At 44.7% G+C, this 14117-nt stretch overlaps 1 protein-coding gene across 2 annotated transcripts in view; it reads left to right on the top strand.

Moving 5' to 3' along the window:
- Positions 1 to 1423: 1423 nt before the first annotated feature.
- ABHD2 (abhydrolase domain containing 2, acylglycerol lipase) overlaps positions 1424 to 14117 on the top strand; it is a 37861-nt gene continuing 25167 nt past the window's right edge. Inside the window, exons 1-3 of one of the 2 annotated variants that reach the window (XM_050309428.1) lie at positions 1424 to 1477; positions 11278 to 11364; positions 12203 to 12403. In XM_050309428.1, coding sequence (XP_050165385.1) covers positions 12210 to 12403 — 194 coding nt within the window. In that variant the 5' untranslated portion in view covers positions 1424 to 1477; positions 11278 to 11364; positions 12203 to 12209. Of the gene's footprint in view, positions 1478 to 2044; positions 2070 to 11277; positions 11365 to 12202; positions 12404 to 14117 lie in introns of those variants that run through there. The other variant, XM_050309427.1, reaches the window with a different exon arrangement.

Genomic DNA, 14117 nt, shown 5'->3' with positions numbered 1-14117 from the left:
AATTTTGTGTAATCAAACTCAAACACATTCCTGAAATACTTAGTTAAGCCTGATACCGGATGTTTATCTGCTGAGCCTATCTGGTGGCTTGATCACAAGCATAACTCTGAGACACACCAAACCTCAGCCCAGCTGAGTCGCTGACAAATTTAGCAACCATAAACCCTGGGCATTCCCACAAGGTTAATAAAGCGATTAGGAAAACTGGTGTTTGACGGAGTGGTGCGGGATCACACCTGGAGCAATCGAGGGGGAGAGGATGCCGCTCTTTGCTCTGCTACCATCGTTTCAAGCAGTTCCCTCTCTGCCCTTCCCCAGAGCTCCCTCCTTCCCTGTGACTCAGGCTACAGCAGTTACTCATCCCTCCACATGCACAGCGCCCTGGAAAATGTGACTTGCTCCTTGAGAGCCTTCTCTACGTAGGAAGCTCTGACTCCCAGTAAACAGAGGAACCAAAATGTCTGAAATGACAGGAAGGATTTTTCCCACCCAGTTATATAAAGCAACCACGAGCACAGCTCGGAACAGGTGATGTTACCAGCAGCGTAACACATGGCTCTTTCGGGATAACACAAGAAAAGCAGGTTTATAAACATCGCACTGCAGACAGTTTGTTATCTTTTGTTTTCCTGCAGTGCCTCCCCAATGTGGCAGGGTCCATCCACCTCCGAGTGGATTTCGCTGTCCCTGTCACACACCCCACTCGTGAGGAGGACGCCGGGCACTCCTGTGCCTCTGAGGGACCAGGGAAGGCCCTTCCCTGCTGCTGGCACAGCCCAAGGGTGGTCCCAGTGTTTGCCACACACAGGGCGGCCTGTGGGCCCATGGCAACCAAAGCCAGAGTGGTGGAGGCCCTGACACCATTTTTAAGGTCCTAAAGTATTGTTCCTAAATGACTTGTAGTTGCAACACATTTATTACGTGAGCAGCATCCAGCACCAGCTCATCATCGGCCTGGAGGGGGTTTTGCCCTCAGAACGGCGGAGTTCCGTATCACTGAGGGGTGAACGTGTCCCTCATCTGGAGCCGCTCCCCACGCAGCCTCCCCCGCCCCAGGGGCGCTGGCTCCGGCGGCAGGAGCGGCCAGGCTGAGGACAGAGCTGCGCCTCCCTCAGGCTCTGTCATGGCGACCCCAGCCCCTCTCAGGCACCGGCAGCCCCGCCCCCCGCGCCCTCCACCGCCAATCAGCGCTCCCCGCCTGACTGACAGGCGCCCGAGCCAATGGAACCGCGGTATCCCGCCCAGCCTCGCCTCCTCCAGCCAATGGCACCCGCGCGTCTCCACTGGGCGCGCGAGCTCCCGCCCTCAGATGGCCTTCTGACCAATCACCGCGCGGTCCTGGGCGGAAGCGGCGCGGCGGCGGCCAATGGTACGGCGAGGGCGGCCGCTAAAGGGCGGCGGGCGGCGGGCCCGCGGCAGACGGGCGGGAGCGGCGGCGGGAGGAGCGGAGGGGCCGTGCGCCCGGCTGGGCCTGCAGGTGAGGTGGGGAGCGCCTTCCCGCGGGGCTCCGGGGGTGGCCGGGCCTCCCTCCTGTTCTTCCCACGGCGGTGCATGGCCCCAGCGGGCTGCCCTGGGGCCAGATCTCGCCCTGCCCAGTCGCCATGCGTTGTCCTCGCGTGTCTGTTGCCCGGGGCGGAGGTGGGGTGTCCCGCGGCTGTGGGTTTGGTGTCCGGTTCTCCCCGGGAGTGGAAGCTCTGGGTCTGGCGGTGCACTGACAGCCGTCCCCTGCCCTCCCTGGGTGTGTGAAGCCGGGCCGGGAGCTGCACATCCCTGTGCTCGCAGGGAGGGAAGGCCGGGGTGGGATGCGATGGGGAGCTCAGTGCGGAGCAGAGAGTGATCCTTGTGTGGGTCAGAGCTAGGGCAGCTGTGCCTGCGGCTGTCGGGTCACACTGTGCCCCCCAAACAGCCTCTTCCCTGGTGCTCCAAGGTCCTGACCGTGCTGGGAGCATCTCGCATCAGCTTCAGGCTCCCTTTTGTTCCGTGCTGTGTGTACCTGCTTGTCAGCCTGTGTGATGGGACTGCTCCTTTCTGCACCTTCACGTGTAAACTGTGACTTCCTCCAGCACACGGTGGGTCGGTGTATCTGTTACAGCTGATGAAATCCCTCACCTGACACTAACCTCTTCGAAGAGGTGTGTCAGCAGAGCTTTATTCACGCAGTTATGGCTGGAGGGGATTGCATTCTGCATTTTCACGCAGGTCTCCTCAGAGGATTCGTAAGGCTTCCTCTTATTGTTGATGTGCAATTGTCACTGGCCTGGCAAGCACTAAAGATTCCTGTCTGCCTCTTGCAGATTGCTGCTTGGCTTCTACAGCACTGGTGCCTCATTCTGTGACAAATGTTAGTGGCTTGTTAGTCAGCTAACTGATGCAGTGTGTTCATCTTACAGACCTTATTTATCAATTATTATCACACTCAACCATATTGGTAATATTGCCTAGGTTGACATGTTCTAGTCCCTGCTGATATGGTGTTCATAGGACACTCAGCTCAGCTGTTTGCATTTGTCATATCTCATCTTCAGACTTTCTTTGATAACATTTATTTCCTGTGCAGGGAGTTTTGTTACTGACAACTAGTCTTTTGTTGTTGTGTTATCTTTTCTTGGTTTTCCTATGTCCTCTCTTAGGTGCTTGCTTAGCTCTCGTGTCACAAGAGGAGTTTCAATGCCTTCTCCTGTCTCTTGGATCAGTGGACATGCAGATGTTCTTATTTGAGGCCTGTCTTATTTTGGTCTCAAAGTCAAGAGTAAGAACAGTAAGGTTATTAAAAGGGAAATCAGAGCTAACATTTGGGCTCTTCTATTTCTTGCCTTATTCTTAAAAATAGTTGCTTTTGCACAGAGGTGAATTACCTGCACAGAAGATGGGTCTGATCTAAGATTGCACCAAACTGTCTTTTTAGGGGTGGAAAAGATGGATAATTTGGGGATAAGTTCTTCCATCATGCAAAACTGTTTCTGAAGAAGTTAAACTTGAAAATTAATTTGTTCTAGTCTTGTAAAAGCTATATTTTTCTATTCAGGGAATGAATAGCAGCTTAAGCTCTTAGTGTTTCATAAAGCTGCTTTATTAAACTTGTCATGGGAAAACACAGAGATTAACACATGGAAATAGTTGTTCTGGGATGTGGCACTGGGAAAGAAAGATGGCAGAATAACGTGCTCTGTACTTGACACAGGTTGTCTGAATCTACCAAGTTCCAGCTGTACTTCCAGGTGTGATTTGGTGCACAACAGGAAATGGTGGCTTTAGAGCAGCGATTCAAACCTTCTGTAGTTTAACCTCAGTCAGTATTGGAAATGGCCTGGATGCTGCTGGATTCACACTGTCCTGTTATTCCCCTCTGTTGCTCTGTATGTCTTGCCTCTTCATCTCTACTCTCAAACAGCTGGCTCTGGCAGTACTGAAACTTGGGATAAGTTAACAAAGAACAGGGTTTAGCAAAGTCTCTGGTAGGGGTGTAAGTGCTGGGATCTTATAAAAAGCTGGGTGCTTATAATTCCTATTGAAAGGTGCAGCCTGAAACTGGTGGTTTGGACTTTCCAGCAAAAGCCTAAATAATCAGCTTTGCTAGTATATTGGAATCTTCATCTCTGCTTTTGAGTTTCTCTGGAACAGTCTTTCATGAGGTGTTATAGTTCTGAATTACTATTCTTAGGGTGCTATAGAGCAATTGATCTTCTGAGCAAATATTTGCCCTTCTTCAGTCTAAATATCTTGCGAAGTTTAAACTTATATACAGTTAAACAGCTGATCAAACTCAGCTGACTGAGTGCAGTACCAAACAGTTGACTTAATTTCAGTGTGCAAGGGCACATTGTCCTTCTGATGGAGAAGTGAAGTCCCACTTGCCCAACATATGTGGGTGGCAGTGATGCTAACCCAGCCAGGCAGCTAACTGAGCCTCTTCTGGCTCTGGGAAGGGTTGTATGCCCAAGGGCTTGTCTCTTCTTCAGCTGTATCAGGTGACTTAATAATAAAGATTGTCTCTGACTGCCAACCTTGCTCTGCCAATATCAGGCAGCAATAATTCAAAATGCCTTGCAAAGCAGTTCTGTACAAACCAGGTGCTTGAAACATCTTTGTGCCTGTGCTCCGTTAGAGGTAACGGCAGTGGAAGGAGGTGTCACACTTGGCAGGGTATGGATTTTTATCTGTATCTCTAGATTGACCAAGAAGTGCAGTTGCCTTGCACTCTCTCTGCTGTTGAGAAATATTTGTTTCCCTTCATTGTGGGTTTGGTCTGACTAAAGTAAATGACGGTAACAACTTCCTCTACTAATATGGATTAAGCCCTTGCCAACACCATTCTGAAGTGTCTCATCTATTAGTTTCAAATAACTGAGATACAGCCCTATTCAGGACATTCAGTACTCAAAAAGCATAGTACAGGCTCCTCGAAAGGGGACAAAAGACTGCTATTGAGAGGGTCATTCTTCAGTAATTTGTCCTGCTTCTAAACTTAAATCTTCAAAGATGCTTTTGCATAGAGCTGCAGGTTCCAGAAAGGTTATGGTGAGGGTGTTCAAGCCTGGCTGTCCCTTAGCTGGAACACCCAGTTCTGTGAAGGTTGGGCGTATGTGACTATGAAAGGTTGCACTAAGTGAAATAAGCAGATGTACAGTCACTTACAGTGAATGTCTTTGTAAGAGGTAAGAACGAAATGTCCTAAGACGTATGCCTATAATATCCCTAGCCTCTCACGTGGAATTCAGCAGGAGAGAGGGCAATGTAGCTCTTCAGATGTAGAGCTGCTGGTAATCGTAGTGCTCAAAAACCTCTCTTTCAGTTGGCGTTCTGGTAGGACCTGAGTTCTTGGCAGTGGTATTAATTGTGTGTTGGTCAGGTCCTGTCTCTTTATATGTAGTTCTTCTATCCTGAAATGTTGCTTCATTTTCAGTGTCATTACATGTACTGGACTGCTCTAGTGTGAGCCTTATATCAGTCATGAACAGACTCTGAGAGAATGACTCTGCAAATCTTCTGTTCCCCTGTGGACAGGAGCTGAGCTGCTTGTCAGGGGAAAAATAAGGTGTTTGAAGGCCTCAGTCAAGTGGCACCTCAGCTTTGGATCATATTCAGGTATAGGTGTCTTCTTGAACTGCACCAGTCTTGAATAAAGGTCTCTTACCTGTGTTGTGCTTTGGGATAGGTGGTCATTCCTTGCTATGCAGCTGGTCTGGTGTGGAGCATGTTCCCTACTTGCTTGTCTGTGCACCCTGTGGCTGAGCAAACAGCTGTGATGTGCTTGGACTTTGAGCTGCTTCTCCAGTATGAACAGCTGAACTCTGCAACTGGAGATGGAAGGGTTGTAAATAAGGCTTTAACAACATGATGCTGTGCTTCAAAATATAGTGAGGGAATAGAGCAGACTCCTTGGGGATGTTGGTCTGTAATGTAGTTTTTATTAGCTCTCCTAACTCTATGGCTTGATGCTGGGATCGTTCCCTCAACTGCTGAACGTGGATTGTCAGGTTCTCTACAGTCTGTTTACTCCACTTCTTGGCGTGAGCTTGATGCAGCTCGCTGGCACAGGGTTGTGTGATAAGCAGCTAATGCTGTAAGGCTGTGGAAAGGTGTTACCCAGTATTTCTCTCTCTATGTAAAAGTAAGCTTGACCTCTTGTACAAGAAGTTGAAGCTTTGCCCTGCAGTTCCATGAGGTAGTGGTTAGGGTGTGACAGTCTCAACTCTCTGTATCTTATCTTAAAGGAAAGGCTTGCATTATCTAAGCAAACATAGTTATTTGATTACTGCAATTAATTGATTTCTGTGAAGTCAGTTCTGTGTTAGTTTAGTCATGTTCATCAGGTGTGTGCAATAAAAGCTAAGGCAGTGGTTTTCAATCTGTCTGAGACAAAGAGGAACCAGATAAGGCAACATACGCTAAGTCTACATAGCAGCCTCCTTGGGTGATACACAAAAGCTGCCTGTGGGGCAGTTGAACTATTTTTGATCAGCTAAAATGATATTGTGAAGAAACAAAGGCAGTTCCTGTAGTTGGAAGGAAGTGAAATTCAAGACTCATTTGACTGTAAATTGCCCTTTTTGAAGAACTGAAAGACCTAAAGATCCTTTGGCCCTGTTGGCTGTAGAATTGTTCTCAGGTGCTTTTTTAAACAAGTTGCCTTGGGATATACACCTGCCCTCTTAGGTGGTTGATTTCTGCTCTGAAGATGTAGGATTCCTCAAAGTCAAAAAAGGAAAAAGCTCCAGCTAAAGGCACCTGTCTTTCTGTGCTGATGGTGCCTTGGGATGTGAACTTTATCCCTGTAACCTCACAGTACCTCTAAACTTAGAATGAGCCAAGTATTGTAATTCATGAAAAGGTCAAATTCCAGTGAAGGCACCAGCCAAGAAATTTTTTTGGAACAGGGTGTAAACAACAGTTGGTGGTGTACTTGCCAACCAGCCAAATCCTGGCTTGGGTGCTGGCTCTGGCACGAGGTGAGGAAATTGCACCAAGGACTTCCATGTGCTGTCCAAGTAGTTTTCTTTTAAGCATCCTTGTGAGGGGACATGTCAGTGTGCCCTCTTTGTTTGGAGATAAAATCTGTCAGATGTTGGACAACAAAACGATGGTGGGCTTTGCTGGACTCCTGAGGACTGCACTTTATCTCTCATGGCCACATGTAACCCTAAGCTTAAGTGCTTGAAGTGCTCAGCTAATTCTTAATTATACCCTCTGTGCTCTGAGATCTGAGACTTAGTTGGCTCTTTGAAATGGCCAGAAGTACCGAGTGATGCATCAAGATGATCTCAGCACTTGTTTCACGTGTTTTTCTTTAAGCTACCACGGAAGGTTATGGGAGGTTTTGCTCTGGGTAAGCTTGGGCTGGGTACATGCCAGTCTCAAGATAAGTGGTGTCATGACTTGTTTTGTGTACTTTAACTGATGAGGTATAGTGCTGGCGTGGCCCTAAAATACTTGTATCTATTTAATTTTCTTGAAACAAAGTAGCAGGTTAGACATGACATTTTTCCATAAAAAGGAAATAATTTTTTAATACAAGTGCTGGGTAAAAGGCAGGATATGGGACTGCACAATAAAGCTTGAGGCTTTCTTCAGGATTCCTCTTGAACAGGTTCCTGTAGTTATGTAGATTGTGCGCCTTCAGACTGCCCTCCAGTGTTTTACAAAAAGTCTGGCAGCCTTTCCCATCAGGACACAGGCTTCAGAGCCTTTCCCAGGTATATTCATCTTCATCTGTATGGTTTCAAAACATCTTCCTCTGCACTGAAACCCTTGAATGCTCACTGATGTGACATTTATGTACACTTCCTGGAGTGAGATTTGAGCAATATGCATTAAACTTGCCTTTGTTTAAAAAACTATGTACTGCTCTGGCTCTCAACCCTTTCCTTAAGTTCCCTTCTCCATAACGTGGTTCTAAATATCTAACCTGGCAGTGACAGGCCTGTAATTTCTGGTTTTGCAGTGTATCTTTCAGAAGAGGCATTAGCTTTGGTTGATATTAAAGACAATTAATTTCCTAGAAACCTTCTCCAAAGAACTAATTTCAGTGAAACAGCCATTCTTTTCCCTTCAAAGAGGTGGTAAAAAAACCTGACTTCTGATCTGTCTAGGCTCAATTCTTCTTAAAGTAGTAGGGTGGGTTTGCTTTTCTCTTGTCTAACATACTTTCTTTGAGTTTTATTCCCCAAGTGGACACTAAAAATATATTAAACCAGTCCAAGAAATGTGTGGTGCATTAGTTAACGAAGTCTGTCTACTCAGCCTGTCAGACAGCTCCTTTAGCTCTTCTGAGTCTTTGTGGGTAAGAGAGAGTATTATACTACTTGGTAGAAGCTGTAAAAGCATAAGAAAGGGGATTTTTAAAGACTTCCAGTGTTGGCCAGGCATGCTTCACTTTGGTGTCCAGCTGAGCTCTGAGAGCACCATTGAGCCAGAGTGCTGACTGGTGGGAGGGCAACCATGAGGCTTTTGTACTGAGCTGCCATTCCTGGAAAAGGCATTCCTTCAAGATTCTTCAGTCAATGTAATGGAGCATAAAATATCTTGCTAGTGGAGTCCCTTTCAAAGAGGCCTTTGCTCTTGTCTGTTCCATATAGCTGCATCTTTGCTTTAGCCAGAAGCATTTCCAGTGCTTTAGTGAAATGAGGCTTTCAGTGACTCGTTAAAAGGCTTGAGGGAAGGGCCCTGTGGGAATGGCTTCCTTTAATGTCTTTGCTTTTATAATGTTGGCTTTCCAGTATGCAGAGTCAGACTCTGCTTCCATGGGTGGAGGAGCTGCAATGCTTGGTAGTTACCAAATCCTGATTGGGCCACGTTGAGTCACAGCGTGAAGTGACTTCTGTCCATGGGAAACCTGTAACTGAAACGTGTACAAGTCCTGGATTTGCTCAAAGTTGTGAATTCACTTACAGTACAAGTAAATGTTTTGATGGCTTTTCCAAAACCCAGTGTCTTTGAAAGGATAGTAAGGAAACTGCTGTAGCTCTACCGGCTTTTGTTGTACTTGTTTCTATTCCTGTCTGGGAAGGGGGGAATATGTTTTTCTTTTTTCTCACTGTACTTGCACAGGTCAAGTGCACTCTAGCAGTAGTGCTGAAATGTTTCCTGTAACATGATTTTCATCTTTTTGTGATGAATGTGAAAATGAAAAGACCACAGATCCAGCCCTTGCTTTCCAGCGATTGATTTTAAAGTTAGCTCTGAGTCACAATTGGGACTTAAGATCATTACTTAGAAGGGCTGTTGGTCTTGGGGGCTGTCATGCCTGTGATTCTTTTTTAAATAAAAAAGTGTAATTAAGGTGCTTCAAAATAACATCCTTGGGGCCAAGACTTTCAAATTCTTTGTGTTCCTCCATGTGGATCTCAAACCCTGTTAGGATGGAAAGGCAGGCTTGGTTGCTTCCAGTACTATACTTACTGCCTCCTGCTAGTTTTGTCTAACCTGCCAGAAGTGAATCCAGCGTTCTTCATAGAGAAGAGATCAAATGTTTGTCCATTTAAATTAATGCTGACCCTGTTAGAGATTATTCTAGATTAAAATTTGTCTGGCTCAACACTGTGGTTATCTGTCCTTTTTTGTAAACAGACAAGTTTTTTTGGGTCAATGCAAAAAGGGTTTAACAAAACAGAAGCAAGGTGACCTTATCCCAGCTGGTGAAGAGAGAGGCATTTGTCCTATGTGATTAGAGACGGAGCTCAAATCCATTTTATTAAGATAAACCCTTGAAATTTTAGAGCAGAGTGCCTTGACTCAACCCCTGCAAATCTGCCCTGGCTGAGACGGGTCTGTGTAGGTCCTCAGAAATACCAGACTCTAGAGGAAGTACCTGAAGTGCCTCAGCTGGATCCATAGGGCTTGGAGTTTACCAATCTAGTCTTCATGCACTTAGATCCATTGCTTAAATAATCACTGCAGATACCTGTGCAACTGCAGCAGCAATGCCAGCGTTGTGTTACATCTACAGACTGATCTGAGCTTTTGGGTAAATACCCTGACAAATACATGATCCTCTAGCACATGTTTGAGGTGCGTAAGTTCAGTGAATGTGTGTTTAGACTGTCTTAAAATGGAAAAGTACTAGTTCACAAGTGTCAAAGCATAATCCTGCCTACCAACAGCTGATTTTTCTGTAAGCGATATCAAGCTGGTATGCTGTTTTAAGGGAGTGACAGGCTAAAATGAGACATAAAAGTATCAGAAAAGACGTGGTGCATTTGTAATCTGAAGATTATATGGGAGAGAGCGCTCTCAGGGAGATAGGACTTAGCTGGATCAGTTACACTGATTCACTGGTACAAAATCCTGATGACTAATTGTGCCCGGCATTATTTTTAACAAATTAACTAAGGTGAAAGCTGTAAATGGCAAACTAGCTTAAAATCCAGGTGGCAGGGAGGTCTGAGGTAACTCTTGTATTAGTGTCTCGTAATTTTCTAAATAAAACAATGAAAGGAAGATGACAACAGAACTCCTGGGAGTTTGAGCTGGAGAAGATTTGCTTGAGCACCTGGTTGTCCTGGAGTTCAGAACTTGGTCTGCTCTTCTGCCGGTTGTACCTTCCCTGGGGAAGCCATTTCTGTAGTTTGTCTGTTGTTTCCTACGCAACTGATGGTAGGGTTGGTGAAAATATAAGTGTGGACATGATACAGCTGAACATTTTACTTGAACTCTTCATTGAGATATGTGATGCCAATGTAATCTTCTGAATAGAAGACGACTTTTTGTGGCCCACTCTGCTCCCTTCTACTGTGACACTTAGAATTGGAAAGTAAAAGCTTCAGAACTGTCCAAAATCAAATGTCTCTTCTTTCCTCACCTTCTGTTCTGTGATGCATATGGTTATGGTGGCAGAAACTTGCAGCTTTCCAGCACACTGTTAATCAATAGCTGATGTCACTTGTGTTTTCTTCCAAGGGATTTTGGTGTAGCTGCGTTGAGTACAGAAAGTACTTCTGATGCTCTTCATTCCTGCTAGGAAGAATAAAGCTTTGATATGGTGTGTCCTGGTGGTGCGTTTTCCATTTGGAAGCAGCAGCTGTGGTAGGGAGCAGACAGTTCTGGAGCTTTTCCTGGAAGCTCTGATTCCCCATCGATTTGTTGTGCCTGTAGGAAGCCAACCCTAATTGTAAATATCACTTACACTTTTACGGTCACAGGCTGAAAGCTCTCTCCTTTATTGGCATCATCAAATTCTTGTAACAAGCCTTCTTGCATGTGCACTGGTATTAATTAGGTGGCTGTGTCTGAGCCTCCTGTGGCTCTCACGGTCTTGAAGTGTGATATGTTGTAACATCTCAAAAAGCAAGTGTGGGAACAAGCAGAGACTGTTTACAAGCTTCCGTCTGTAGGAGTGAGCTGCCTTCCTAAACCTGAATAAAAGTAGCAGGAAACTTCTTTCAGTCTGTCTTCACACTTCAGTAACAGTGTAGATATTGCACAAAGTTGACTAAAATAGTTGAGTCTGGCCTTTTAAATACAAAGGGATTAGGATAGTTTTTCTAACTTGGTACAATGCTGCACTGTCTTGCAGAGATGGGATCTGTCTCTGCTCATGAAGGTGTGTTTACATACTGCAGATGAATTAATATGCTGGAGGCAAGTGATCTAGTGTGGAATCTGTCCACTGGCAAGAGATTTCTAATGCAGATGGATCAGAGCTGAAGTGGTTATGACTGACTACACAAATCACTAGCAATGTCTGTGGTGGGACCTTTTGTATAAATTTGTGTTTATCCTTTCCAGCTGAGAGATGCAGCTTTGTCAGTAATAATCAATTTGCTTTTCCTGCCTTCACAGGGTTACTCCTGTAGCACGTGGATCCAGAAGGTGACAAGTCTACAGAGGGTTGGCAGTCTTTTCTGGCTTGGGGAAAATTTGAAATTGGTAAGACTTGGCTTGTCAGTTGATATTTTACGTGGGTTACCCATATGACATGAGGAAAGACCCAGGAAAAACCTGCACCTTCAACAACAACTGCAGCGAGCTGTTTGAACTGTGTGTTCAAAAGAAGCTGGATCAGTTTAAGAACTTGATTTCAAGCTGGAAGGATGTATTTTTCTTAATTCTTTTTCTTGCCTGTATTTCTTTGCTCTGAAGCCCTTGAAAGACTAGGTATTAATCTAGTCCTTCAGCTGCAGAACTGCAGTGAACTAAAAGAAATGCTGAAATTGCCAGTACATAAAGTGACCACCTTAAAGAGAGGCAGGATTTAGTACCAGTATTCTCATGGAATTACAAAACTCAGGCTGAGGAACTAACACAGTAGTTCTTTCAGGTTCTCATTTTCAAGTCTGTTTTGTACATCTGTGAAGAAACATACATCCAAAGCTGCTAAGGTGTCTTTTGCAGACTGACTTTTTACCTGGCTTCTGTTTGAGCTGTGGGTAGTCTTGTGCAAGATCCTGAATATATTGACTGGCTGCAGACTAGGGCTTGACACCTGAGACACTGGTTCAATTGTAATGCAGCACTGATTAGGAATAAATCTCCTTCCCAGTCGATCATCCAGTTTCTATTCCTTCTGTTGGTCAGGGTGCTTAGACCAGTACAAAATAAACTTCCCTTCATCTTTTAAGTTGCTAGGCTGAGTTGACATGCTAGGATTTCTTAGCAGTGTTGACTAACAGATTTAGTTGTTTAGCATAATTATGTATTTTACATGACATTTGATACATCCAACAATATATTTCTAAAAGCTTTAATATTTTTTTTTAATCTCCAGGCTCAAAATGAGTGCAATATTGGAAACCTCTGAGCTGCCAGCAGTGTTTGATGGGGTGAAGCTGGCTGCAGTTGCTGCTGTGCTGTATGTTATTGTTCGCTGCTTGAATTTAAAAAGCCCAACTGCCCCTCCTGAACTCATTTACCAGGACTCTGCTTTGGCCCGCTTTCTACTCAAATCCTGCCCACTTCTGACCAAAGAGTAAGTATATTTTTTCCATGTTGACCTGTATTATAGGAATAAGAGCTGCACTTATCCATTCTTCTGCATAGCGTGTTTCTTAAACCTGGGTGCAAATGAATGTCAGAGGGCAGTTTTGATAAAATAAACCTGTTCCAAGTCAAGCACTTAATTATTGTTAGCATCCCAGGTACCTGGAGTTAGGACCAAGCCTTGTTGGGCACAGCTCTCCCAGGATGCAGTCAGCACATGTTCCTGTTCTTGTACTCCTTTCTCTTAGGGAGGAAATCTCTTGGGGGTCACAGGGAGGAAATGGTTTTTATGCTGTGTCAGTGCACTTATAATGAACACAGGGTGGCTATTAGTTTTAAAGTGCCTACTCCTATTTGAAGTGCCTTAAGTTGATTGAAAACTAATGAAACTTATTACTGGGGAGAGCACATCATAACTAGTTTATTAAAGTGATGACATACTGGCCAGCTCTAAGGCTGTTGCATTCACTTCAGACTGACCTTATGTCAGCTGTGTATTTGAGCAGGCTGATCCTTGACCTTCCATTCTAGGACCTCCAGAATCAGTGCAGCTCTCACCTTCTCCAATAACCTTCACCAATAATAGGAAGCATTTAGTACAATTTCTCGAGCCTTTGGAGGGACAAGGACTTTGATTACAGTATTTATCTTCTGCAATCACTTTGAAAACTTGCAAGTCCTATTTAGAAGCCCTAAATACATCAATTATCTAGTAAGTGCTTAGTGCAGCTGCATGAACTTTCCTTTTGGATCTCAAAAGTCAGACTGACTTAAGGATAGTCATTCTAGGGGAGATGAGAGGCTTTTAGCAGTGCTGTGTTGGGTGTCTTGATTACAGAAGGTGTACAATATGAGGCCATGAGGTCTGTAAACTTTTAGAGGAAACAAAGCACTATCTGTTTTTAGATTAGAACCCAAAGAGGGTTCTGTGATGCACTCCAGGTTTGGTAATGTGTGTTTGGATTCTTGATTATGTCCACTGTCTTAACTGCAAAGCAATTACCTACCTAAAAAATGCATTAAGGAGGTTCAAGTTACTTGGTACCTTAGGCACTTGCCATGTCAGTGTAACAGTCCAGATTGACATGTCCATAGTCACTGAAGGAGAAAGCATGAAGCTGTGCTGATCATGAAGTCTTGAAGGCACGTAATTTTCAGCTAATCTTTGGTAATAAGTTGGAAGCTAATTCAGAGTCCATATTACTCCTATTTCAACTCTCCTCACAGCACAGGCTCTTAGCACTGCTGTGTTACAGCCATGTTTTTGACTTTCAGTTGGAGAACAAACCATTCCCTAAAGATTGAAAATGCAGAACATGTACTGCAATTTTTAGACATCTGTTGTGCATTAATTGCAGGAGTGAAGAGCTGCTTGCAGAACCCTGGTGTTGCGTTAATAGTGTACAGTTGTGGGTTGTTTTCTCTGGATCAGCTGAGCTCAGGCTTGCCAACTTCTCTGAAAGCTGTAGCAGTGATCTCCTATACATGGTTCTTGGGTAGAATGTTCTCTGAAAGGTTTCCATGACCCCAGGAAGCAAACTCAGCTGAAACAAGCTAGAACAATGTGTTGAGAGGTAGTTGTTCAGTCCTCTTACCTCTATACCTCTGTTAAGGAAGACAGGAATATAATTCCTATTGGGGATTGAAAGGATTTAAAGGAAAGACAACTTTAAGATTATGTATATGGGGGTTTTTTCTTACTA

Source organism: Myiozetetes cayanensis, unplaced genomic scaffold (genome assembly GCF_022539395.1).
Source record: "Myiozetetes cayanensis isolate MyiCay16 unplaced genomic scaffold, myiCay2020 scf14, whole genome shotgun sequence".
Taxonomy (NCBI): domain Eukaryota; kingdom Metazoa; phylum Chordata; class Aves; order Passeriformes; family Tyrannidae; genus Myiozetetes; species Myiozetetes cayanensis.
The sequence above is the reverse complement of the archived record's forward strand: the minus strand, read 5'-3'. Positions and strand labels throughout refer to the sequence as shown.